The 27,228-nt window shown below is 49.3% G+C and overlaps 2 protein-coding genes across 4 annotated transcripts; one reads left to right on the top strand and one right to left on the bottom strand.

Moving 5' to 3' along the window:
* Positions 1 to 9,077: 9,077 nt before the first annotated feature.
* Positions 9,078 to 11,402, bottom strand: LOC130679166 (putative NOL1/NOP2/Sun domain family member 5B). The gene is made up of 5 exons (XM_057487259.1): positions 10,860 to 11,402; positions 10,113 to 10,769; positions 9,723 to 9,930; positions 9,510 to 9,650; positions 9,078 to 9,436 (listed from the first exon to the last, which is right to left on the bottom strand). Exons 2-5 carry the CDS (start codon positions 10,327 to 10,329, stop codon positions 9,361 to 9,363), a joined length of 642 nt encoding a protein of 213 aa, XP_057343242.1. The 5' UTR covers positions 10,330 to 10,769; positions 10,860 to 11,402; the 3' UTR covers positions 9,078 to 9,360.
* Positions 11,403 to 17,709: 6,307 nt separating this feature from the next.
* Positions 17,710 to 26,744, top strand: SSC4D (scavenger receptor cysteine rich family member with 4 domains). Of its 3 annotated transcripts, none has more exons than XM_036904465.2 (10): positions 17,710 to 17,957; positions 19,420 to 19,455; positions 19,700 to 20,005; positions 20,757 to 20,834; positions 21,566 to 21,880; positions 22,926 to 23,003; positions 23,562 to 23,636; positions 23,751 to 24,062; positions 25,000 to 25,077; positions 25,727 to 26,744. In XM_036904465.2, exons 1-10 carry the CDS (start codon positions 17,792 to 17,794, stop codon positions 26,041 to 26,043), a joined length of 1,761 nt encoding a protein of 586 aa, XP_036760360.1. In that variant the 5' UTR covers positions 17,710 to 17,791; the 3' UTR covers positions 26,044 to 26,744. The 3 variants fall into 3 exon arrangements, with proteins under 3 accessions (XP_036760360.1, XP_057343240.1, XP_057343241.1); XM_057487257.1 differs by having other exon boundaries at positions 22,926 to 23,033; XM_057487258.1 differs by lacking the exon at positions 22,926 to 23,003 and having other exon boundaries at positions 17,711 to 17,957.
* The last annotated feature ends 484 nt before the right edge of the window (positions 26,745 to 27,228 follow it).

Genomic DNA, 27,228 nt, shown 5'->3' with positions numbered 1-27,228 from the left:
AACAAATGCTGACTAGGATGCAGAGAAAGGGGAACCCTCCTACACTGCTGGTGGAAATGTAAGATAGTTCAACCATTGTGGAAAACAATATGGAGGTTCCCAAAAAAACTAAAAATAGAAATACCATTTGACACGGGAATCCCACTCCTAGTAATTTATCCGAAAACAAGTCCTCAGATTCAAAAGGACATATGCACTTCTATGTTTATCGCAGCTCTATTTACAATAGCCAAGGTATGCAAGTTACCTAAGTGACCACCAGTAGATGAATGGATAATGAAGAGGTGGTACATATACTCAATGGAACACTGTTTAGCCATAAGAAAGAAACAGATCCTACCATTTGCAACAACATGGGTGGAGCTGCAGGGTATTGTGCTCGGTGAAATAAGTCAGGCAGAGAAAGACAAATATCAAATGATTTCCCTTATTTGTGGAGTATAACGAAGCAAAACTGAAGCAACAAAATAGAGGCAGACTCAGAGACTCCAAGAAGGGACTAGCGATTACCAAAGGGGAGGGGAGAGGTGGGGGAGGGCAGGCAGGGAGGGAGGGAGAAGGGAATTCAGGGGTATTATGAATGGTGCACATGGTTTGGGGGGGTCACGGGGAAAACAGTATAGCTCAGAGAAGACAAGTAGGGACTCTGTGGCATCTTGCTACGCTGATGGACAGTGACTGCAATGGGGTATTGGGGGGACTCGATAATATGGGTGAATGTAGTAACCACATTGTTTTTCTTGTGAAACCTTCACAGCAGTGTATGTCAATGATACCTTAATAAAAAAGAAAAAAAAAGTTCACATTATGCCAATGGACATTTATGAAAGACTTAAATGCTTTTCTTTTTCTTTTTTGCTATCTCGCCAATGGGTCTCGTGCTGTGTACCTGGTGCCCGCGGCGGCCGCGCTGGCCGAGCTAGCTGTGGGGCTACCGCGGCCTGGGGAGCACTGAGCCGCGAGCCCCGAGATTGCATTCGCGCGCCGTCTTCTGGCAACTTCGCAACGCGCGCCGCCAGCGCATAACGCTCGCCTCGCCTCTGGCCAAGGCGCCCTAGAGAAGGGAGTCTAGCAGAGCCGCGAACGCCGCTCAACGGACAGACCCTGCTGCCCTCTCCTCATGGGAAATTTTCTCAGCAACCTCCGCCCCCCGCAGCCGGCCTCCGTTCCGGACGTGAGGAACCGGTGGAGAGGGCGTGGCCGCTGCCCACCCACCCGCCGGGCCTTCCTCGCAGGCCCCGCTCGCCCCGCCCCGCCGGCTCCCTGGGCCCGCCGCGATCCCGTTCACCCCTCAGTCCCGACTACTTTCCTCCGATCCCCCTGGAGGCCTTACCGCCGGTAAGATACGCCGACCCTCCCCAGACCGAAGACCTGACTTTGAAACCTTTTTTTTCTTAAGTCCTAAATGGGTTCTGTGCCGTTTTCACCTCTTTAAACACCGTGGTGCGCGTCAACCGTGTGCTGCCTCCCTTTAGCCTTTGTTATGAGATGTGCTGCCAGAACTGTTCCCTTCCTTCAGTTCTTTTTTGTTGTTCATTTTTCTATTCCTTTTATTATTATATTTTTAATTTTTGGTATCGTTAGTGTGCAGTTACATGAGCAACATTGTGGTTACTAGACTCCCCCCATTATCAAGTCCGCACCACATACCCCGTTATAGTCACTGTCCATCAGCGTAGTAAGATACTATAGAATCACTACTTGTCTCCTCTGGGTTACACTGCCTTCCCGGTGCCCCACCCCCTACATCATGTGTGCTGATCCTAATGTCCCTTATTCCCCTTCTCCCTCCCCTCCCACCTGCTGTCCCCAGTCCCTTTCCCTTTGGTAACTGTTAGTCCATTCTCGGATTCTGCGAGTCTGTTGCTGTTTTGTGCCTTCAGTTTTTTCTTTGTTCTTATGCTCCACAGATGAGTGAAATCATTTGATACTTGTCTTTCTCCGCCTGACTTATTTCACTGAGCATAATGCCCTCTAGCCCCATCCATGTTGTTGCAAATCCTTCAGTACTGAAAGCTCTGAACTCTAATACAGTATGGGTTTAGCAGAATACTTAGTAAATCACTTAAAATATCCCTACTTCAGGTGAAAATATATCTTTAAAGCATAGCACTGTAATAAGTTTTGTTACTTTTTTTTCTATGGACCAATAAATCATATCAGCTGAGCTCAAAGAGGTGTACCCAGGAAACCTCCTTGATGATTATAACTTGACTGATAAAGATTATTAAATTAAAAAGACGTGTTTTTTTTGTTTGGTCCCACTAGCTGAGTAATACAACAAAATTCAAAACTTCACTGACAACACTAGATCCTTGATAAGTACATTTATTTGAAAAGGTGAACATTCAGGTTTTTCAAACGTTTGACTCTAGGTGTATATTTCTGATGACTTAGCATAAAAGATTGAGGGATTCTTGTAAAATTTGTCCCTGCACGTCCTTACACACACTTTTCTTCCACTGTAGTTTTACTTGTGTGGGCAGATTTTCAGTTTCCCTCTCAAAGTTGTTGAATCCATTGTAGGGACAGCTGTTAAGCAGCTACCACTTTCTGCCCTTAGATGGGATGGGGGAAAGTTGCCATAAAAATGCTGTGTTTTGTGTTGCTTAGAGGCTTAAGCTCTCTGGTAAATAACTGAACCCACATGGTTTCTTAAGTAATTAAAATTTCTGTCATTCTTCTAAGCTGCTTTGATTCCACAATGTGTCTCCCATTCTCCACAGGGACTGTGGGACTTCACCACACCAGTTTGTCATAACACCTCAAAGATGATACCCAATCCAGCAGGCCCAGTATTCCTGTGTGGGGGTGCTGCCCATGGTGTGCTGGAATGGGGCTCACAAGAAGCCTGTGCCATGTCCTCGTAATTCCGGAGTGGTGTGCGGGCCCTCGATAGTATGGATTGCTCCTCCTGGGAGCAACCTGGCTCATTTTCCAATGTGAGCATTGCTGGAGGAAAAGACTCCCAGTGTGTCCACTTTATTCTCCTACAGTTGCTCATCTGACATAATAACTGTAACTCAAAGGAAAGGAAGAAGCTGCTTATATGAAGGAGAATCTCAAGTTCTAGTTATTGAGCAGTTTTTTATTTTGGGGTTTTTTCCTAAGACTGTAGGTTTCACAGCTAAGGGTGATTTCTGTTAGGGTATAAATTACCCTTTTGCCTGTTGGTTAGCTTCTGATTTCCAGCGACTGAAGTCCATGCTATATACCATGATAATCAGAGTATCTTAATGCTAGAATCCTGTTTTCTGTTACATAGCAGCACAGACCACCAGCTCAACACTGCCCTCACCATCAAGTAATGTCCCAGACCCGTGGTCAAAGGAGGCTGTTCTGAGGGCCCTCGAACAGAAGAAGAAAAGGACAGTGGAGGAGGAGGAAGACCAAATACCTGCTGCTGGTCAGGAAAATAAAAGAAGGTAACATGCCCTGTAGAGTCCTAAATGTGCCTCCCACATGGGCTCCTGGGATTTGTTGAAACAGAGATCATTCCCAAAAAGAATCAGAGACCTCCTCCTGTGTGTGAGCAGCAGGTCCCCTTCTTTGGCTTTCATGGAAGAGCTTGGTAACAAGAGCTTTACTGCTATGCCTTTCATTAGGCACAGGTTACATATATTTTGTAATATATCTTTTCCATAAGGACTAGAAAAAAGCCGAGAGTTATTGGCCACATTAGCTTCATACGTTTGATATAAATGTGTTAAATTTTATTTTGAGAGAATGCTGAAAGTCTTCCCCTTGTGTTCAGTTATTTGGGTGACCATCAGCTTAGGTGTAATATGTGTGCTGAAGGAAATACTTAGCAAAGAACAGTGAGGATGGAGTATGATAGATCTATGAGTAATGAGAGTAAAAGCAGTTTCATTTGGCTTTTGAAAATGTAATGATAATAGAGTAAGCAGTCTGTTTCCTCAGTGGAAAGAGAGGAAGTTGAAGGCACTGAGGAAGCTGCAGAACTGCTTGTGGCTTTCCAAGGAGTCAGTTAAGGATTCCACTCATTTTCTTGTAATTCAACAAACTACAAGACCCACCATGTGGCAGAGCCTACTCCAGGCACTGTGGATAGAGCAGTGAGCAAGACAAGGGTCTCATGGGACTTGGGTAAGAAATCAAACAAGGTAATTATAGATTGTAAGTATATAAAGATTTTTAAAAAGCAGTGATATAAAAGGGTAATGAGAAAGGGGCAGTTCTGTATATAAGGTGGTCAAGGAAACATGCTCTGAGGAGACAGTGAACCCTACATTTGAGAAATAGAACCATTATCCTCATCAATTAGACCAGGTTGGTCATATACTACAGGTTCACAGCTGGCCATCTTTGACACTGTAGTTGGCAAAATTAGGTAAGGAAATACTAATAAATGCAAGTGTGTCCATTGGAAGATTGATTGGAAGTAACATTGGAAGATCAGGTAATGAATTCTAGGGATATGCTTTACAAGTGAGCGGTCTGAGCTCATGTCAGCCAACTAAGCAGGAGTGACAGGGGGATTTGGTGTGGAGGTCAGACGGAAAGTAACTATTATTATGGTCAAAACAGGTTTCTCATGTTCTCCAGGTTGGTAATTTTTCTAGACCCCAGTGAGCCTATAACTGAGGGCTCTGTATTTAATTATGTATTGACACAAATAAACTGTGCCTCTTTAAAGTGTACAATTTGATAAATTTTGACATGTATCCTTATCAGAATTATTTTCCTATACATTTTCCTCTTTGAGGGCAGAATAAGCAGGATTATGTGCACCATGCACAAGACCCTATGTGTGATATGTGAAGTTCTTCTCTTACAGACTGAACTAAATTGAGAGCACTGGGGGATGTGTGTAGGTGGGTCGCTAAAGTGTTTTTTTGTTTTTAATTTATGAATGGTAGGATATTAAATGTGTGACTGAAGTGCTTTGGTGAGAAGTTAGCAAAAATCAGTACACCTGAATAGTTCAAAAGGTCTTGAAACATTTTTCTACTTTTCTTATTAGATTAGGACAGTCCTAGAATAAATTTACCTTCCTGAATATTTGAGATTTGAGGCAACCTTTTCTTGTCTAGCATGAGCCTGTGTTCCATAGAAAGAGTATAACATCCCAGGAACATGAGAGTATGCTTTAAAGAAAAGTCATACCATCTAATTGAGGGTTTGTGATTTGTCACGGGCACCATGACAGCAGTGGGAGTGGACATTCAGCATTTGAGCCCGTGGTGGCCAACCGAGTCCCTGCTGCTCTTGTGCCTAAGTGAGAATCCATCTCAGTGAGATTTCCTATTTGAAAAAAGGTCATTATCAGAGTTGTTGTCCTGTAAATTTTCCTCTTTGAAATCAGAGAGGAACATTTTGAGTAACTTGCCACAATAACTCTTGTCTAATTCCTTTTACTATTTTTCATTAATATGCATAAAGTATGCTAAGGCTAAGAGGGTTTGTAGATACATTGAATAACCAAGTATGTGACAAAAAGATAACAAGGTTTGTGCAATGGATAAAATGCAACAGTACAAAATTTAAGAAAAATGTTAGATTTCTGCATTTGAGCTTAATTATATTTGAGGAAGCATTGGCTATGAGGGAAAGAGGCTGGAAATGTGTATGAAAAGACTTGGGGTAACTTACATTTTTAATTTGAGTCAGCACTACAATATGGCTGCCAAAAAACTTAACATGCTCCTACTCTTACATGCTGATAGAAGAAGAAAGACTAGGAGGAGGCAGGTCAATGGTGGTCCTGAATGCCTTAGTCCTGTTTTCCACGGAGTACTGTTGGGGGGCTGTGCTGCCCTGAAAGAGGAGGCAGACACAGACCAAAATTCACTGTGAGTGAAGGAACTCAAGATGTCACGGGGTGGTGGTGGTGGGTGAGGGGGTTCTAAAGGTACAGAAGTACTAGCTGAAAGGAGAAAAACCTCAGGGGTGTAAGGAAATGAGGAAGGGAAGGATAGTGGTCTGCAAAAAATTGAAGGACTATCACATGAAAGGAGAACAATTGGCTTGGTTTGGCTCCAGATGGGACCCATAGGTGAAGTAGGTGAAAGAGGAGGTACGTTTTCATCCAGTGTAGGAATAAACTGGTCTGTGGTTGACATTCATCAGCCAGGAGATAGTGAGTTGTCTGTGCTGTCACAAAGCTTGGATGACTGTTTCACAGGAAAGATGTTGAGGGAATTTCTGTTTCTTCTTCACTTTCTGGGTATTAAAATGCAATCTTATTTTTAAGATGGAATCCTTCCTGCCTGTTACTATATTGTTTATGCTTAGCTTGCTTGCCATTATTAATTGACCAGATTGCAAACTACTTGATTAGGGCCAAAGGAGAAAAAAAACAGCATATAGGTAAAGTTAGAAAAATAAGCTGGGCCTGCATGATTAACACAATAAAGCCATGGGCTCTGCTGAAGTACCCTCCTTTCTCTGGGGAATATTCAAACATTCCAGGCCAAGTTGCTCCTGGCTTTTTGGGCTTTAACTGATTGACTCTGGGTCTTTTTTAGTGGGCTTTTTCCTGGCCTTATTCTTTTTCCATCCTGCTCATATCTACTTTCCTGCCTAACAGGGTGGGGTCCCTTCCCCTCTGGGGAAAAAACAGGCTCATAAGCACAGGAAAGATGTGAAGTCGCGGGCAGTCCAGCTCAGCCATTTACAGATAGGCTGCAGAGCTCAGAGAGGAGCCGTTTCGGGCAGACCTTTTCCCGCACAACTGGGAAGTCAGGTAAACATACCTTCCTGGGCCTCCCGCCCCCCCAAGGAACTCAGCCTGGGAAGGCCTGTTGAAGCACCCGGTGTTCTCTGGCCTGGCCCTGCACAGGTTAGGGCACCCAGACAAGCAGTCTCTGGTAGTAGCTGCCCTGATGAAGTCTTGTTGATTTTCCAGGATCACCGGCCCCATCCTTTTCCATTGGTGCAGGATCCAGGACGCCAGGGGCCTGACAGCAAACGCAGGCCCAGAGGCAGCACATCCACAAGAAGTAGCCTCCATCCCTTGCCCCCACCCCCACTCCATCTGCACCCCCACCCCCCACCACTATCACCCCCATCCCCACCTCCACCCCACCCCCACCCCACACAGGATTCCTTACCCAGATCTAGACCTCACCTCCTGCTGGGAAGAGCTGACCAGTTCTGTAAGGCAAACTGACTGCAGCACATCTCTGGCTTCAGCCTGCAGGGAGGGAGGGGCAGCCCTGGAGGCCATCGCCCTCTCCTGGAGGAAGCAGAGCCTCAGGCTTTTTGCAGGAGGGGAGGCAGGATGTGGTAGAGCAGAAGCCTGATTGATACCTTTCTTTACTTGAATGGTTCCACTGGTGAGGCTGCACAGAATCCAAGAAACATCTGTAATACGGTCCAGTTTACTTCCCCAACTTGTTTAGTGTATAAGCTTCGTCAGGCGACCTCCCTCTCCCCACCTGCCAGAGCCTGGTGTGCATCTGATGGGGTCGGGGAAGTGGGTTATCCCTAAAGCTTTACCGTGCTTGGCCAGCAACTAGTTCTCCTCTGGTCCCTTAAGGGGACTTTTGTTTCCCCATTTCTTGCTGCTTTGCCCCTCACTGGGTCCTTGCAGGATCTCTTTTTAAATGACCTTGAATTTGGCTTTGCCTTGGAGTCCCCTGTGGGTGGTGCTGCCTGTGCTCTTCTGCTTCCTCCTGCCAAGTCCAGATCAGTGTTTTGTCCCCAAACCTCTGCCAGTTTGGCCCCTAAAATCTTGATGGCTCAAGACTGTTAGCCTGGCAGATCCTGGGGCGATGCCTCAATCCATGGAGGGAAGTCTTTGGGGCAGGCAGGGTGCCCGCCACCACTTTCAGCTGCCACCTGGCCCACCTTGCCACTGGCCTCACCAGGCTCAGCTGCCTCTCCGGATTGTATGTGTAAAGCTTTGTCCTGTTACTTTGTCTGATGCTTGTCTTTTGCTCTTCAAATCGAGTTTAGAGGAAGAATCAAATTGTGTGAGTGGTGGCATGTTGGTATGCTGGACTTTACTGTTTCAAGTTTCTGAACTGTTTCAAGTTTAGAATTGAATGTGGAAAGTAGCACCACTTTACAGCTATTAAACGGTGTTTGACTTTAAGGGCTGGCAGCCCAGGAGCCTGGGGCCAAGGGGAAGCAAAGACCTTTTCCCTCTGCTGTTGCTCCCACCTCCCTGAACTCACTGTAGGCCAGATTGCCCCAAGTATGTGTTAGAAAACCACACTTAAAAATTTAAGTTTTCTTCCCTGTAGGGCCCCCAGCCCTTCCCCATTCTTCCAACATTCCGAAACCACACATCCCAGGCCCAGGAGCCGTGCTGCCATGCCCGACTTCTTTTGGAGAAGTATGAATGTGTGTGTCTTAATTTATAAAAGAATATTTAAACATTTTTTAACAAAATAAAAGTTTTTTATTTAAGCTAAATTGCCTTTTAAATTCCTTCAAGCTTGCTTCATTGGGGTGGTTAAGTACAAATGCTATTGACTAGGAATTAGCTATATAGTTAGGTTACACTTGTGTGAAGAGGCTCGAATGTTGTCCCTAGCAGCTTTCCTCAGGTACTAGACCTCCATCTGGACACACATAACATGTCATCTTACTTTATGAAGTCATGTAGATGTAGCTACTTTCCCCTGTGTCCACTGTGTGGCTCAGGTGGACTGTTCTTTCATGGGAACGACTCCTCCTGCCCCTACGGACAGTCTGTACACAAGTAAGACTCTGGCCCTGAGGAGGGTCGTGAATCTCAAGTCCCAAATAACCGTTAGGGTCGGAGGGGTTGGAGCGGGGCACAGGTCTTGGGATCAAACTTCTAGTTATCGCCTACATAAGGAAGAGACTCTTAGTTCAGTGCTCGGAGCTACTTTACCTCTGTCCGCAGGCAGGATGTCTGGTCTAGTAGCTGCCAGGAAAGGGTGTCCTGTCCCAGCCTGAATGTGAGTGTGAGTGTGTGTGGATGTGTGCATGCACTGGACAGGAATGGGAGGCTGGGGTTTTTCATTAAAAACTTAATTCCTGTGAGTCTACGTGGGATTTTTAGTACAAATGTGACATTTTCCTCCTTTCTTATGTCATTAAGAATTTTAAAAACTGTGACCTATTGTAGATCATGTCCTGCCTTTTATTTTTGTGGACAGCAGAATTCTCTCAGTAGCATGAATATGACCCAGGGAAGGGACCCAACAGACAAAGAAATCCATGTCTTTCCATCTGGAGAAACAGGGTTACCAGTTCCTTCCTGTACCAATAAAAAGGACACACCCTTTCAAAACAAAAGTGCTGCCTGGGACCAAGGACCCAAGGTTAAACTGAGGGGAGAAGTGGCATCTTCCCTCCCCACAAAGACTCGGCTCTGAGCACCTGCTAAGTGCAGGGTGGTGTGCTCGGAGCCACCGCTGCTTTTCACCGCCTCTTCTTTCTCTTTGGGGCTGGACTGGGTGGAAGTTCTGGAGCCAGTGCCTCAGACTCTGAGACTGAGCTGGAAGAAAAGTCCTCAGATGAGATGTGTCCCTATCTCCCAGCATGTTCAGAGCAGCCCCCTTCCCACTCACCTCAGCACGTCTACCCGTTCAAGAACAGCAATGAAGAAGCCACCAGTGAGCGTGGTCTCAGGAGAGGCCCGCAGGCAGTGCTCGGCACCGGGGAAAGTGCTAAGGCCTCGATGGGGCCAGGAGGGGAGGGCAGGAGCCAGCCTGAGGAGAAGTGACAGGCTTCTGGGTACAGGGAGCAGCTCCCTCCCCAAGACCCTGGGTGAGCCCCACTACCTGAAGGTTCCCGGGCTCTGCTGCAAGGCCTCTTGTACCACATCTTCATTCTCTTGGCAAAGGGAACACGTGGAGTAGACAAGGCGCTGCAGGGAGGGGAAGGTGAGCGCGTGGCACAGAGCTCGCTGCTGGAACCCTGCCAGGGCACGCAAGCGTTCCTGGCTGGGGGTGCCTGCCCCGGGCTCCTCCAGCTGTCTGCTCAGCATACCTAAGAACCGGGTTCTCAGTACAGACTGCCTTACTTCATACTGGAATCCCAACTTTCTGCACAAGAACACGCGCCTACGTGATGATGGAGTCAGAACTAAACCCAAGGCCCAAACGAACTGCTGCCCCTTCCACTCAGTTGCTCTGCTCCGGGTTCCTCGCCCCACTTTATCCACATCTCACCAGAGCCACTGCAGGAAGGATCCAGCAGGATGTACTGGACCTGACAATAGCGCTGGTCTGAGGGTAAAACTGCCAAGAAGTCCTTCTCAGCTAGCTCACAGCAAGAGACTCCAGCCCGGGCCAGCAGAGTAGCCATAGACGCCACCCGCTTCGCATCCAGGTCAAAGGCAAAGATCTTCCTGGGGAAGAGGGCAGACTTGAGGCACAGAGAATTCATGGAGCATCTAAGGGCCCACAGCTCATAGATGACGTGTACATTAAGTCAAGACACAGAAAATAGTCACCTGGCCTGTGAGGGTCAGTGGTTAGAGGTACCTGGCCTGGAGCCTCTGCTCCAAGGGCTACGGGATTCACATCTCACACCTGCGACCCACAGGGAAGCTTAGTTTGGGGCCGTGGCACAAGCTGCCCCAGGCCCAGAGGAAATGTTTAAGGAAAATCTTCCTTTCAGCCTTCACCAATCCACTAGAATAGAGTTCATTTCTTCTTACAAAGTACAGGATCAGACCCTATCCCCTTCCTGAATGACCGTGGCACTCACCCCTAGTTCTTCAGAAGAGCAGCCAAGTGACTGGCTTTATTGCCAGGGGCAGCACATGCATCGATGACGTGGGCGCCCGGGGGCGGAGCCAGCAGCATGGCAGGCAGACAGCTGGCCTGGCAGGGAAGCGCACAGCGGCGGGGTGAGCAGAGATCCCAGGCGGCCGCTCTCCCACACTTCCTCCCTTTGCCATCCATTTTCCCTACCTTGTCTTGTAGAATGAGGTGACCGGCTTGGTACAGTGGATGTTGGTGCAGATCGGTCTGGACAGGAAACACAAGCAGCTCTGGCAACAAGGGATCCAGAAGAAAACGCTTCCCTTTGAGGGCCCTTAGCTCCTCGAGGCTGCCAGGGAGTAAGAACCATTCGTTCAACATTTTCTGCCTTCATGCCAGGCCGGACATTTTACATGTCACCTCACTTTATTCATTCCTGCAACAGGTGTTTATAACTGCTATGAAAAAATAGGCAGGGATCAGAGAGAGGCAGCAGCTGGGAGAACGGGTTCTCAGGCCCGCCTCACTGAGGGTCCCACCTTCACCCGTCACCAGCAGCAGGAATGTGAGCAAGTGACTTCGTCCCCACCTCAGGGAGGACTGAATGAGCTGACACTCGCCAAATACTTAAAAGATATCTGGCACTAATTTGGCACTCAATGTCAGCCAGCACTGTTAAAGCGTAACCTCTGGGAAGGGTTACTTTTCATGGTGCAGGGGAGGAGATCGATGAGCTGATTCCTGAGGGGTGACAAGGTGGTAACCCTACGGGCTGAGGTGAAAGCTAATCCACTAGGCTCTGCAAAGGTGCCTGACCACTCCCTCTGACCTATGCGGAACAGGCCTAGGGAATAGCATCTCAGTGTGGACAGCTCTCAAGTGGCAGAGCTGGAATTCAAATCCAAACACAGCCACTTTCTACTCTACCACCCTGATCTCCAAGCAACAAGCTAGAGGCAGAGGGGTAACATCCAGGAGATGGGGGAAGGGAGGGAGCAGAGGCGGCTTCCCAGAATGGCCACAGGACAGAGCAGGCGGTATGTCAGTGCAGGGACACGTGGCATAGGGAGCAGCAACTGCAGTGGGGACACCAGGTAGAAAGCGCCATGGCAGATGGGCCGGAGGGGAAGCAGGGGCTCAGCACAATGGAGAGCCAAGGAAGGGCTTCAGCAGGGGGGCCACATCGATCTGGCTTCAGGTCTTTCTGCAGCCAGCCTTGGCAGGAAAGTCTGGAAGCAAGGAGATCAGTTTAGGAGAGACCTCTGCCAATCATGATAGGAAAGGAGTGCCTAAACAAAGGCAATGTGCAGAAGGACAGAGAGAAAGGAACAGATTTGAGAAAGATGCTGAAGGGAGAGGAGGGAGGAAAGCATCAGGGATGACTCCATGTCTGGCCTGACCAAATGAGTGCACAGAGCTGACATCTGTTCGGTTAAAACAAGGAACACAGAAGGTGCCAAGAACTGGGATGCAAAGATGATTCACCATCTGCAAATCAATCTGTCAGTGTGATACAGCACATGAACAAAAGGAAGATGGGTAAAAGCCATGTGGTCATCTCAACAGATGCTGAAAAAACATCTGACAAAACTCAGCATCCATTTGTGATAAAATCGCTCAAGAAGTGGGAATAGTTGGAATGTACTTCAGCATAATAAAGGCCATAGATCACAAGCCTACAGTTAACATCATACTCAATGGTGAAAAGGTAAAAGCTTTTCCTCTCACATCAGGAACAAGACAAGGCTGCCGTTCTTGCAGCTTATATTCAACATACTACTGGAAGTTCTAGTCAGGGCAGTGAGGCAAGAAAAAGAAATAAAAGGAATCTACATTGGAAAGGAAAAAGTAAAGGTTGATTATTTGCAGATGACATGATAATATACATTGAAAGCCTTAACAACTCCATCAAAAAACTGTTAGAACTAGTAAATGTATTCAGTAAGGTTACAGGTTAAAAAAATCAATATAAAAAATCTGCTGTACTTCTATACACTGATAACAAACTATCAGAAAGTTTAAAAACAATACCATTCACAGATAAAGAAGACGTGGTACATATACACACAATGAGGTATTATTCAGCCATAAGAAGAAAACAAATCCTACCATTTGCAACAACATGGATGGAGCTAGAGGGCATTATGCTCAGTGAAATAAGCCAGGTGGAGAAAGAGAAGTATCAAATGATTTCACTCATCTGTGGAGCATAAGAACAAACCAAAAAACTGAAGGAACAAAACAGGGGCAGACTCACAGAACCCAAGAATGGACTAACACTTGCCAAAGGGAAAGGGAATGGGGTGGGGAGAAGGGGAATGAGGGCATTACTATTAGCACACATAATGTAGCAGGGGTAGAGGGAGCATGAGGAAGGCAGTACAGCACAGAGAAGAAAAGTAGTGATTCTATAGCATCTTACTATGCTGATGGACAATGACTGTAATGGGGTATGTGGTGGGGACTTGATAATGGGGGGAATCTAGTAACCACAGTGTTGCTCATGTAATTGTATATTAATGATACCAAAAAAAAATTAGAAAAAAAAACCCCAATACCATTCACAATTGCATCAAAAAGAATAAAATACCTAGGAATAAATCTAACCAAGGAAGTGAAAGACCTATACTCTGAAAACTACAAGACACTCATGAGAGAAATTAAAGAAGATACCAATAAATGGAAACACATCCCATGTTCATGGATAGGAAGAAATAACATTGTCAAAATGGCCATCCTGCCTAAAGCAATCTACAGATTCAATGCAATCCCTATCAAAATACCAACAGCATTCTTCAATGAACAAGAGAAAATAGTTTTAAAATTCATATGGAACCACAAAAGACCCCAAATAGCCAAAGCAATCCTGAGAAGGAAGAATAAAGCAGGGGGGATTATGCTTCCCAACTTCAAGCTCTACTACAAAACCACAGTCATCAAGACAATTTGGTATTTGCACAAGAACAGACCCAGAGACCAATGGAACAGACTAGACAGCCCAGATATAAACCCAAGCATGTATGGTCAATTAGTATATGATAAAGGAGCCATGGATATACAATGGGGAAATGACAGCCTCTTCAACAACTGGTGTTGGCAAAACTGGACAGCTACATGCAAGAGAATGAAACGGGATCATTGTCTAACCCTATACACAAAAGTAAATTCGAAATGGATCAAAGACCTGAATGTAAGTCATGAAACCATAAAACTCTTAGAAGACAACATAGGCAAAAATCTCTTGGAGATAAATAAGAGCAACTTCTTCATGAAAATATCTCCCTGGGCAAGGGAAACAAAAGCAAACATGAACAAGTAGGACTATATTAAACTAAAAAGCTTCTGTACAGCAAAGGACACCATCAGTAGAACAAAAATACATCCTACAGTATGGTAGAATATATTCATAAATGATAGATCCAATAAGGGATTGACATCCAAATTATATAAAGAGCTCACGCACCTCAACAACCAAAAGCAAATAATCCAATTAAAAAATGGGCAGAGGAGGTGAACAGATACTTCTCCAAAGAAGAAATTCAGATGGCCAACAGACACATGGAAAGATGTTCCACATTGCCAATCATCAGAGAAATGCAAATTAAAACCACAATGAGATATCACCTCACACCAGTTAGGATGGCCAACATCCAAAAGACAAACAACAACAAATGTTGGCAGGGTTATGGAGAAAGGAGAACCCTCCTACACTGCTGGTGGGAATGTAAACTAGTTCAACCATTGTGGAAAGCAGTATGGAGGCTCCTCAAAAAGCTCAAACTAGAAATACCATTTGACCCAGGAATCCCACTTCTAGGAATTTACCCTAAGAATGCAGCAGCCCAGTTTGAAAAAGACATATGCACCCCTATGTTTATTGCAGCACTATTTCCAAGAAATGGAAGCAACCTAAGTGTCCATCAGTAGATGAATGGATAAAGAAGATGTGGTGCATATACACAATGGAATATTATTCAGCCACGAGAAGAAAACAAATCCTACCACTTGCAACAACATGGATGGAGCTAGAGGGTAATATGCTCAGTGAAATAAGCCAGGTGGAGAAAGACAAGTACCAAATGATTTCACTTATATGTGGAGTATAAGAACAAAGAAAAACCTGAAGGAACAAAACAGCAGCAGAATCACAGAACCCAAGAATGGACTAACAGTTACCAAAGGGAAAGGGACTGGGGAGGATGGATGGGAAGGGAGGGATAAGGGGGAAAAAGGGGCATTACAATTAGCACACATAATGTAGGGCAGTACCCCGGGGAAGGCAGTATAGCTCAGAGAAGACAAATAGTGAATCTATAGCATCTTACTATGCTGATGGACAGTGACTGTAATAGCGTATGTGGTGGGGACTTGATAATAGGGGGAGTCTAGTATTCATGATGTTGCTCATGTAATTGTACATTAATAATACCAAAATAAAGAATATTTTTTAAAAAGGCAGAATAAATGTTAGCAATAATAAAAAAAAAAAAAACACAAAAGATACCAGAACTCAAGCAGAACCATAGTAAGGCAAAATCAGCAGCCAAATCAGAGGCCCTGGCTATGTGGGAAACCCACCGCATTACACTCTACCTCCTGCAAGTATGTTTCCCAGTCAGGAAGTGATCAGGGGAACTCCCCCAGGAATAGGAGTAAGTAAGGATGGGATCAGGGCTGTCCCAGGAGATCAGGGATGCTTGGCTGCCCTGCAAAGGGGTGGAGACCTATCCTGCTCTTTCTGAAACCTGAGCTTGAGGTGGAGGAAAGAGGGAGGAGGGGCTGCCAGGTCCTGAGAGTCCAGGCCTACCCCTAACCCAGCTCCACCTCTGTCTGGGTGCCTCTTCTCTGGGGCTGCTCGGGACCGTGCAGGCCACTTCCACTCTCCCTTTGCCTCCTTCTGCCCCTAAGGTCAGGTGAGGACAGGCTGGGTCCACCAGCCAGCTCCATGGACAGGGAATTTACCTCTGCTCACCTTCCAGCTTTGGAAAGAAACAAGAAAGATCGGTTGATTTGCATTTGGGGAATCCTTCTCCCTCCTAAACTTCTGGGGGCAGAAAAAGTGATTTGACCTTGGATTGACTGTAGAAGAAGGGACAGAAAGAGCCCAGAACATTCCCCCAGGTATGAATACTTCTCTTTTAGTGGTGTGTGTGTGTGTGTGTGTGTGTGTGTGTGTGTGTGAGAGAGAGAGAGAGAGAGAGAGAGAGAGAGAGAGAAAGAGTATGGTAAGTTTCCCCTGCTCAGATTTGGAATTATACTTGATCTCCTGGGCCCCTTCTGACTGCTTCATTCTATGATTCTGCAGCTCTAAACTTTAGTCATTCAACAAACATTTCCTGAGCACCCACCCTGTGCCAGGTGCTACCATTGAGGTGCACAGTCTAGATGGGGAGATAGTAATAATAATCATAGCTACCACATTAAATGGGGGTTAACCCTTCCATAAACTTTAGCTTAGTTAACCCAGAAACAATGGTTAGAGATAAGTGTATTACTAACCCCATTTTACAGATGAGGATAGTGAGGCTTAGCGAAGTGAAGAGACACAGCTAGTAGGCGGCGGAGCTGATGCTTCTAACCACTATGTTAGACCACCTGCCCTCACTATAAAGGGACAGTTCAGGGCAAGAGGCATACTAGTGAAGGGTGGACAGGGTGCATGAGAGCTTTAGAGAGTCACAGTTCATGGAGGGCAGGGAAAGGGTAAGCCTCATTTCCACCAGGGTTCCCAGGGAGTGAGGCCGGTGCAGGCTTGAGGGGCCAGACTTGGAGCTGGAAGTGAGGAGGACACGGTAAGCTTTTGGGCCAGCTGGGACTTCAGGGCAGTAGTGGGTAGGATCAGAGGTCCCTCTCTCTCACCTGGGTCGGGGAGCAGGGGATGTGGGGGCCATGAGGATTCCCAGCCAGGTTCCCTGGAAGCTATGTGTCCCATTGCCACATTGTTGGGGCTAACCTGACCTGGGGGACCAGTGTCCAGCAGCCTGAGAGGCAGGGGCAGGCCTGCTCACTGAGGATCTCATCGGCAAAGGCTGGACCTCCCCCCCTCCTCACGGCTCTCCCTCTCATCTCCCAGCTGTCCCCAGCTCAGGCAGAGGGAGGACAAAAGCTGATTATTCCTCTGGGGCTGTACTGGGCCCCATGAATGGAGTATTGAAAACCCTGTGTCCACGTCCAGATAGGTTTTCATCCTCTCCCTAAGCCGACCTTTTATGTGCCAGGATGCAGGGAGAGATGGGGGATTCCTGCTGGGAGGGGCACCCATGTCCCCAGGCATCTTACTCTCAATAGATCCCAAAGAGAACCAACCATCCTCTAAACCAGTCCTCTATCTCCCTCCAACCATCCAACCACCATCCACACTCCCTGCATCAGACTTCTGCTAAAAGTCTGCCAAGAGATGGGGCACAGGGATGCTTCTGGGATGCTGGCTACATGGAGTGAATGTTCACTGAGTCCCACACTTCTGATTTATGCACGTTTGGGTTTGTCTACCTCAATCCAAAATTCAAAAATAAAATCTTCAAGAGTTTTCCACCCCAAAAAGGCAGAGTATCCCAAACAGCATTTACTCTCTCAGCCCTTCACCATTTTGCTATATTTGTGAGTCATGGGACCTCTCATTCCTTGATTTTTTTTTTCAGTTGACTTATTTCTTCTGATTTAAATTAACGTTAGAGGGTAACTTTATATTGCTCTAAACAAATGGGAAATCAGAATCCTCTGTCATAAATAGAAAGCCCTGGGGAAAAAAAAAGAAAAGAGTAAATGTCCACCTATCTCCCTCTAAAATTATATGGGCCACCATCGGCAGTACCAACACCATGCTTCAGGACCTGTTGCCCTGGTGGAGAAGCCTTGGGCCCTTGGCAGAGCCTCGAAGCGTGGCTTGGGTTCAGACCAGGCAATCCTCCCACCTCCTCCCCTACCACGTGCTTTCACACCGTCTCTTCTGCAGCCCGACCTAACTCCTCTTCTGTGTCCAGCCTTAACCTTCTCCCAGCTGCTGCTGCGACTCAGAAGGCCAAACCCAAGTGGGAATGTCCCTTCCCCCTGAAGCTCTCACTAGGCCCTTCCAATGGGAAGATGTGACTTGGGATATTTAATTCCAGATGTCCCAGCTGTGAGTTCTCCACGGCCCTTTGATGGGACCATCTGAAAAGCCATCCACTGGCTGGAGGCAAGAGGAAACAGAGATGCAAATTGGTCCCGAGCTGGATGAGAAGAGCAGGGGGTGGAGGCTGGAAGACAGGAGCATTGCCCCTTTCCTCTTTCCCCCAGCCCTGTCCTTCCTCCTCCTCTTACCACTGGGTAAGTGCTCCCCCTCCCTGCTGATCCCTGACTCTTCCCCCTTCTTGTCCCAGTTTTCCCAGCTGTAAAATTATGGGGGGAGGTGGTTTGTAAATGAGGAGGTTTCTGAAGTTCTTCCTGGCTCTGACATATGCCCAGCATTGATGAAAGCTAAGGGTTTGAACTGGGGGAGTGAGGGCTCAGGGCTGGAGGTGAGGGTCCAATGCACCCAGAGCATGGGCCGTTAGGGGACACTAGAAACAGGGAAGAAGGGAAAGGAGGTGAGCTCACCAGTGGCTGTTGGAAAGGCAGCTGGTAGAATAGACAGAATCAAATGACCCAGGAGCTATCCTAACTTAAGAAAGAAGAACTGGATCTCAGTTTCTTTGTCTTTAAAATGGATAGACTGGTACATGCCTCAGAGCCTTGTAAGGATTCTATGAGGTAATGTTTGTGAAAGTGTCTGAGAGCTGTAACACCCTACATATAAGTGAGGGCTATGATAGGGTTTTCAATTTCCCATGCTAGGCCAGCTTCCCTGTTTCCTCCCCACCCCTCAGGCCGTGTGCTCAGAATTGCATGGTGCAGTAGGGTGGGCTATCTGGGTTGGAATCCAAGCTCTACCCTTTGTTGCTGTGTGGCTTTGAGCAAGTTGCCTAACCTCAGCAAACCTGAAGTTTCCCTAGCTGCAAAATCCTATTTACCTCCTAAATTGTCCTAATGATGAAGTGAGCCAGGCCACATAGAGCAATGAGCATAGTGCTTGGCGTATATATACAAGAGAGCTGAAGCAGAAGGACTTGCATAGGTAAATCTTTTGGGGAAAATCAATGAATCCCAAAGTCAATTTACACACTTAAGGCAGAGTACTGAGCATCTGCTAAGTAACAGGAACTGGGCAGGGGACCTTGGGGAGATACCAAGATGAGACAGGTATGGCCATATCACCAGTCAGAAGGCCTGCAAAGGGACATGTAGATGGTATCCAGTGAGTCCGAGGAAATAGACAGCTCTTCTAGCTGATGAATCCAGGGAGACTTCACAGGGGAGGGGGTGCTGAGCTGGGTCTTGAAGGATCTGTGGGGTTATAAGGAGCAGGGTTAGTCAGAACTCTTCAAGCAGGGAAGGCTGCGGGGTTAAAGGCCCGGAGACAAGACTGATGAGAGATTGAGAAGTAAGATGAGGCTGGTCAGAAGATACTGAAGGCTTTGTAGAAAAAGCTCAGGGTCTGGGGCTCCTGCAGGAAATGGGGTCTTTGAGGGATTAGGCAGAGGAGTGAAATGAGCAGATCTTTGTTTCAGGCATATCCTGGAGTGGTCTGTGGATCAATGGCTGTAGCAAGGAAGCCAACTGGGACAGTCAGGGAAAGAGAAGAAAGGGCTGTGGGAAAGCAGGCATAGTGCAGAGGAGCGGGTGATGGTGAGGACCTCATGGGGAGAGGAAGCCAAGAGAGCAGCCGACTCTCTTTCTTACTCTGTTTCAGCCAGCGCCCTGCAGCCCACCCCACTGCGCTTTCCAGGTAGGTGTCCTGCCCCCCCAGGTACTCAGATGCTCATGCAGAAGACCTCAGGGTGTTAATGATGGACCAGCCCTCCATTACACTAGATGACCCCCAAGAGATTTCAGTCTCCCCATTTTACAGAAATGGGCAAATAAGGCCCAGAAAGGACTGATCCCAACGCTCCCATGGCTTCATGGTAAGGTGGGCATCCTGTAGGTTGGGCATAGGCATCCTCCTGGTGCCAGCTCACCTTTCTCCACAGAGCTGAGGCTGGTGGGGGGCCCAAGCCGCTGCCGGGGGCGCCTGGAGGTCCTGCATAGTGGTTCCTGGGGCAGTGTCTGCGATGATGATTGGGACGTGGTGGATGCCAACGTGGTGTGTCGTCATCTGGGCTGTGGCCTGGCACTGCCCGTGCCTCGGCCCCTTACCTTTGGCCAGGGTCGAGGCCCCATCCTGCTGGACAACGTGGAGTGCCAGGGGCAGGAAGCTGCATTGAGCGAGTGTGGCAGCCGAGGCTGGGGTGTTCACAACTGTTTTCATTATGAGGACGTCGCTGTCCTGTGTGATGGTGAGCAAAGGTCTGCAACCTGGGTGGGCAGACTGACTGCAGCAGACAACAGGCAGTAGGCTAGATAAGTGAAGGGCCTTCCTAGTAGTAAGGCTGTTCCATGCAGAAGACCAAGATAGAGGGTGCATGGCATTGGTGCTGGAAAGAGCCCCAGCCTGGCTCTGAGGAGCCAGGATTGTGGGTCCCACTGGTGCCTCTGGCTTATTGTGTGACCTTGGCTGAAAGACAACCAGCATCACTCCTTCCTTGCCTGTAGAGCCTGGATTGTCCTGGCAGAGACTTCTCCCCATTTTTTAAATCAGACAATTGGGTTAAACACTGGCCGTGAGGTCCACTTGGAGTAGAGCTGCTGCAGAAATCTCTGAGAGGCTTTGACCTTGAAAGCACTGATCCTAGTTTTCAAGAAAATTGCTTGGAGGGCTCATTAAAACACAGATGGTGGCTGCATCCCAGAGTTTCTGATTCTGCAGGCCTAGGGCGGGGCCTGAGAACTGCATTTCTAATCAGTTCTCAAGTAATGTGGTGCTGCTCTAAGAACAGAACTCCTCTAAAGAGAACTCCCTAAAACTACTGCTTTCAGGACTCATGTAGCCTTTCTCTGCTCACACCCTAGGATTCCTAGGCTTTGAACCTTTGTGTGGCTGCAGGCCCTATGGCAGGTCAGATCCCTGCTGCTCACACCTGGGGGTATGAGGATGGAGAACAGAAAGATTCAAGCACTCTCCTCCCTTCTACCCTGCTTCCTTCCCAGAATTCTTGCCCATGCAGCCCCCAACAAGGAAAGTGTTAACGAGTAAGGTGCCCCTTAAAACTCCCAAGAATGGGAAAGGTAAGTAAGGCAATGCGGAGAACCACCTGGGTTTTAGGAAAGGGATCCAGAGAGGAGTCTCCCATACCTACCCTAAATTGTGGGAAGGGAGGGATTACTGACGGTAGAGTTTGGTCATTTCCCCTCCCTACCCTGCCCCCTGCAGCCCCTCAGGCTGCTCACAGTCTGGACAGAGGAGTCATTCCTATGGGAAGATTAAAAATAGCACAAAGTTGGAGGAAGTGAGAGGCGTGAGAGCAGGAGATGGATCTAATGGGAGAGTCAGACTATGCACAGAAATGCTGATAATGATGTAGAAGAAAACAAAATGTCCTAAAAGAGGGACAGATTAAAAAGGCAAGGAAGTCCAGAGGAGGAAGAGGGGTCCATCCATCAGAGATCAAGGAGGGCTTCCTGGAGGAGGAGTTATCAATGCACCTGGAGAGTGAGGAGGCTTTCACTGCAGTATTAAATGTGCGAGCAGCATTTAATAGGCTAGGACAGCGAGGACAGGCCCCAGGAGCGTTGCTTTTAGGCAACGTCCAAGCTGATTTGACCTCTGATCCCAACACCACCCTCAGTCTGGGGCTGTCAGGAGGCAGTGCCCCGGGGGTAAGTGGGTGAGCAGTCCTCCTGGGTATGAGGTCCTAGGGCATCTTGCACTGTGGGCCTGCGGAGGGCCTGGGGCATTGAACTTTCAGAGGGGTTGGGAGGCAGAGCCCTTGGCCGATGCTCTGTGCCGCCATCACCAGGTGAGGGCAGTGTGCGCCTGGTCGGGGGTACGGGCCCTTGCCAAGGAAGGGTGGAAATCCTGCATGGCGGCCTGTGGGGCACCGTGTGCGACGATGACTGGGGGCTGCCGGACGCCGCCGTCGTTTGCCGCCAGCTGGGCTGTGGGGCAGCCCTGGCCGCGACCACCAACGCCTTCTTCGGCTACGGCACGGGGCACATCCTGCTGGACAACGTGCACTGCGAAGGTGGCGAATCCAGCCTGGCTGCCTGCCTGAGCCTGGGCTGGGGCGTGCACAACTGCGGCCACCACGAGGACGCCGGAGCACTCTGCACAGGTGCGGGCTCCGGGGCGGGGCCGCGTCCTGACGGATGCACGAGGGGACGGTGTGGCCGCTGGGAGCATGCTGGGTTGGTAGCTGTCGTGGTACCCCCAGAGCTCTCCAGGAAGGCCATTAGTTGCTTCTAATATCTCAGTACTACTCTGGAGGTGGGATAGGCTCCACTGCTATGTAATATTTCAGTATTGCCCCGCCAGTATTCCAGAAATATAGCAGTACCCCAATACCACCTCCGGAATTTTCTAGCAATTTCTAAGTACTCTTTGTGGAATCCTTTAAAGTAACAGTGCTCTAGAATTGCCCCAGAGATACTCCAGAATTCTTGCACAGTAGCTCAGGTATGTCTCCAAATTATCTAGCACAGTCCTGTGTAATCGTGATGTTCTTATAGTAGCATTTTCCCCCACGTGGCCCTGCTCCCATTTGGAGAGGTTTTCTGGGCAGATTAGGAGTAATAGGGTCAGTAATGTCACTTCAAAGATGGACTCCACTCTAAAGATACAAAGTGCTTGTCCATGCCTCACGGCAAACCAGGAGCCATCATTCCCAGCTCAGAGATGGGAAAGATGAGGCCCAGTGAGGCAGAGACTTAACCGTGGTCACACACTGAGCCATGGCAAAGCCATAACTAACTAATGCATCATCTAGGGCATGTCCCTTGTCCTTTCTAATATTATTTTATCTGTAAGATGAGGATAATGAGTCTTGTTCTACAAGTCCCTCAAGACTATGCAAGTCCCTCTCTGGTAGGAAATGCATTCTCTATCTCCCCAACTTGAATATACACTGGGGAGAAATTAAAGCCTGTTTGTAAAAGCCCTTTATAAACTGCGAAGTGTACACCTGTGAATACAGGCAAATTACAACCATCAAAGTAGGACAGACAGACCTCCTGGACCCCAGCTGGAGCTAAGCTCCCAGCTCTGGAAGTAAAATCTGTTGTCTTCTCCAGGTAGACCATCCCATCCTACCCTGACAGCCCAAGGCTGACCAGGAACCAGAACTTTGGCCTCTGATCCTGCTCCCTTCTCTCCTGCTCTAGTCCTGGGTACCCCGACTCAGGCAGCACTGCCACCCTTGGCCACAAGAGAGGACTCGGCCTGGCACACAGAGCTAGAGGGTAAGGAGCCCAGCTCTCCAGGCAGGAATGGTAGGGGCAAAGTTGATAGGGCTCGGAATTAGGAAGGCTATTCTGGATCCACAGGAAGGGGGCCCTGACTGGCAGGCCAGGGCTTTTGGCCAGATGATAGAGGTGGGTGAGAGAACAGATGAGCAGATGGAGGAAGGATGAAATCCAGAGCTTTGTTCAGCAGGGTGGGAGGAAATAGATTTCTTCAAAGTTCTTCAGTAAAATTTGGGTTGGTGCTGAGGTTGGAAATTGATAGACCTTGTGAGGGGGTTGAGATAAAGGTTGAATGAAGAATAGAAGTACATTTGGATTTGGGGCTGGAACTATCTTTGGAATTGAAATTAGAATAATGCCTGGATATAGGATTCAGTTCATTCCAATAAACGTTTCTAAGGACCCCACACCACTCAACATGGTGGTACGAGACTGAGGCCGAGTGTGGGATGCAGGTGTGACACAGTTGGCAGATCTCAGTAGGCGTCCCTGTGCCCTGCTGCAGGCCAGACCTACCACTCTCCTTCAAATGCTCTAAACGCCCTGTTTCTGCAGCTACGGGAGTTGGTGCCCTGCCTTCCAAGGAGACAGCACTGTTCACCACAGCTGCCTGGGCCTCAGGGAAGAAAAGTAAGTGACAGAGCAGGGTTCCGTGGGGAGGCTGGAGAGAGTTGAGTGGGGGCTCTACTTGGGAGCCCATGGCCCCAGTCCAGCCCCTCTGGCCGCGGGCCTGTGCGCCCTCAGGTGGTCGGCTGCGGCTGGTGGGCGGCCCGGGCCGGTGCCGAGGCCGCGTGGAGGTGATGTACGCCGGGAGCTGGGGCACCGTGTGCGACGATGACTGGGACTTCGCGGACGCGCGCGTGGCCTGCCGCGAGGCAGGCTGCGGGCCTGCACTGGGCGCCACGGGCCTCGGCCACTTCGGCTACGGCCGCGGCCCGGTGCTTCTGGACAACGTGGGCTGCGCCGGCACAGAGGCCCGCCTGAGCGACTGCTTCCACCTGGGCTGGGGCCAGCACAACTGCGGCCACCACGAGGATGCGGGCGCGCTCTGCTTAGGTGAGGTAGCTCCACGGCCGCACAGGAGCTCATTGCTGCGCGGGTGGAGCGGCGTACAGTCGGCGGAATTAGCAGTGCTGCGTGTGCAGGCGCATACTGCGGCTCGGGCGGGGCAAGGTACCATCTGAGAAACGAGCGGGGCGAGCGTACCCACGCACTGCGGCGCGGGCCTTGCCCGCTGCGAAAGGGCGGAGCCGCGCGTACACGCCTTGCGGCGCACGCGGGGCGGGGCCTGTTGAGATACGGGCGGAGCCGCGAGTGAGGCCTTTGCCGTGCTGCCGTGTGAACAGGCCGGAAGAGGACACGCACTCCGCCGAGACGGAGCCCTGCCAACGACGTGCTCTGCGGCTGCGCGGCATGGGCGGGGCAGGAAAGGGAGCGCCCTCTGCAATGAGAAAGTGGGGAGGGGCCTGGGGAATAGCTGCGGCAGTGAGGGTGGGGCCGGGTGAGAAGCCGAACCCCGGGTTGGTCTGAAAATCTGTGTAAAGGGTGGGGCAGGGCGCTTTCTCTCTCCGCCGAGTCAAGGACTCTGAAAGTTCCAGAAAGCAAAGTTGATCACTTTTGGGGAGTAAGCGTCTGATTTGGAGGAATCAATGGAAAGAGGTATTTGCAGAATCTGAAACAAATGCTTCTGTACATCGATTGGTGTGGGAATATTTTTCACCCCTGTTTGGCGCCTCGGGCCTAGTAGCCTTGGCCACAAAGGGCTAGACTACAGAGGCTTCTGTTCTGGGTCCCGGAGTGAAAGAAGTATGGCCTCCCATTTCTGATATAAGTGGCCAGGAACAGTTCACCTTAAGTGTCCTGTGAAGTTTTTTCTGTCCCTCGATAAGGCTTCCCTGCGGAGTGAGGGGGTGGGGTGTAGGAAGTGACTTGGCCTCAAGAAACATGTTCCCCAATGCGATAGCACCTCTGTAAATTTGTACTCCTGAACCAGGCCCAGAGGAGCTAGGACTGCAAGTCCAGCAGGACGGTTCTGAGACCACACGGGTGCCTACTCCTCGGCCCAGGGATGGTAGGTGCCCACAGCTCCCAAAAGGGAGGTAGAGTTACCAGGAGAGGAAGGGCCAGAATTGGGGGAGGTCACATCCTGGGGTTACATAACTCAGCAGATTTTTAACCAGGCCCTGGAACCTTTGTCCTTTTGTGCTAGTCTCAGGTCCATTAATAGGGGTATGGTGTTCAGAAAGAGGGATATGGGTTTTAAACTACAGCAATGTAGAGAGTTCTAGAGATGAGATCAAAGTGAGGGGATGGGGCCCCTGTCCTGAGGAGAGAAATGCAAGTATTCACTCTTTAGTCCGGGAAGTGCAGGGGCGAGGGGAGACCATGGCCTTCAGAGGACACAGTCATAGTCTCCAGTAGCACTGGGGCTGTGGTTCTGGGGTTATGAACAGAGGACCAAGGAGAGAGCAGACATGAATCACATGTCTGCACAAAGCACCCTGCAAAGGGTTTTACACATTCTCCCAGTCTGGAGAGTGAGTCTGGACTGTTGCCCATCCTATTTTAATCTCATTTGTCTGCCCTCATCCAGAGGCTCCCAGGGCAGTGACTCCCAGGCACTGCTCTTTGCTGCCTCTATCTACTCAGTCCCTAGCCTTGCTTGGGAGTGGCCTGGCATGGGCCAGTTCCTTCTAGCCTTGGGCCTTGTCCCCCAACAGGGCACCTACGTCTGGCCAGTGGAGCCCACCGATGCGAGGGGCGAGTAGAGCTCTTCCTAGGACAGCGGTGGGGCACTGTGTGCGATGATGCTTGGGATCTTCGGGCAGCCACTGTCTTGTGCCGCCAGCTGGGCTGTGGCCAGGCCCTGGCAGCCCCTGGTGAAGCCCACTTTGGCCCAGGCCGAGGCCCTATCCTCCTGGACAATGTCAAGTGCCATGGGGACGAGAGTGCCCTTCTGCTCTGTTCTCATATCCGCTGGGATGCCCACAACTGTGACCACAGTGAGGATGCCAGTGTCCTGTGCCGGCCATCATGACCCAGCTTGCTTTGCAGACCATCTCTTCTGGGAATATACTGTGGCCTGCCCCCTTTCTCCAGGAAGCCCTCCTCTGACAACCACAGTTCACTCTCCCCTACCCTCTTGCCTGGGAGAGAGCCTGCTCGGACAGTGTGGTCCTGTATGGGGGGTCTGTCTGGCTTTACCCCATCAACTGATTGTGTGACTTCACATGGCATCAACTATTGTGGACCCAATTCAATGAAAGCTCCCCTTCTGCTCAACCACAACAGAAAACGGGGAGGGGAAGAGAATGACTCCTAACTCTTCTCTTTGGCAGGGGCCACTATTACCTGCCTTCCTGGACCCTTGTCCAGGAGGTTCAGGAGCTCTCTGTAAATAAGGTATCTCCCTTCCCCTACCCATCTTGGGATCCCCAAGAAGAGGAAAAGCAGAAAAGGCCTACAGCTCTTACCTTAGACTGCCTGGACCTGCAGAAGAACGTGGGTCATTGCCCTGGCCTTCTCTATGAGGGCCCAGACTCAGATGGTGCTTGGTTGGACAAAGGGGACTGGAGGGGCCAAAGCAGGGACAGTGGCCCCTCCTTGCAGCTGGGACCAGCATTTCTGATTTGTGCTGCCCCCACCACAGAGCCTCCACTTTGCAGTAGCAAAGAACCCAGGGGGCCTATAGCCACCTTTTCATAGGTGCCAAGTCAATAAAGCATTTCCCTCCCTGTCTTTTAACTGAGGTCAGTATTTGTGCATGGGTGTGTTGTTTGTGGCATCAGGAAAGACTGGTTGGGACTCTGGAGGAAGCTAGCCTGGGGATGGAGGATGGTTCAAGAGCATCATCAGAGGACTCTCAGCAGGCCCATCACATCCTGGAAATGCTGACTCACAGTGTCAGGAAGGTCCCTAAAGGATCCCTTAGCCCATCCCCACTTCTTTTTTGCATATGGAGAAATATAGGTCCTGCAAAAGGAAGGGGTCTGCTCAAGGTTACATAGCAAGCTGGTAGTCATTAGAAAAAAATCAAGAGGAGGCAGAAAGGGAGATGAGGGAGAGCATAACAGCATTGGGGCTTCCCTAGGTGCTGTTCTTGGGGCCCCTCACCTGGAGTTTAAGGATTAGAGAGAAGTGGGGGATCCTGCCAGAGCCTCTCTCAGCTCCAGTGGGGTGACTTGCCTGGAGCAACGGTCCAGGTAAAGCCAATGCCCTCCAG

This window comes from Manis pentadactyla, chromosome 10, assembly GCF_030020395.1.
Source record: "Manis pentadactyla isolate mManPen7 chromosome 10, mManPen7.hap1, whole genome shotgun sequence".
NCBI lineage: Eukaryota > Metazoa > Chordata > Mammalia > Pholidota > Manidae > Manis > Manis pentadactyla.
This window is presented reverse-complemented; position numbering and strand designations above follow the sequence as displayed.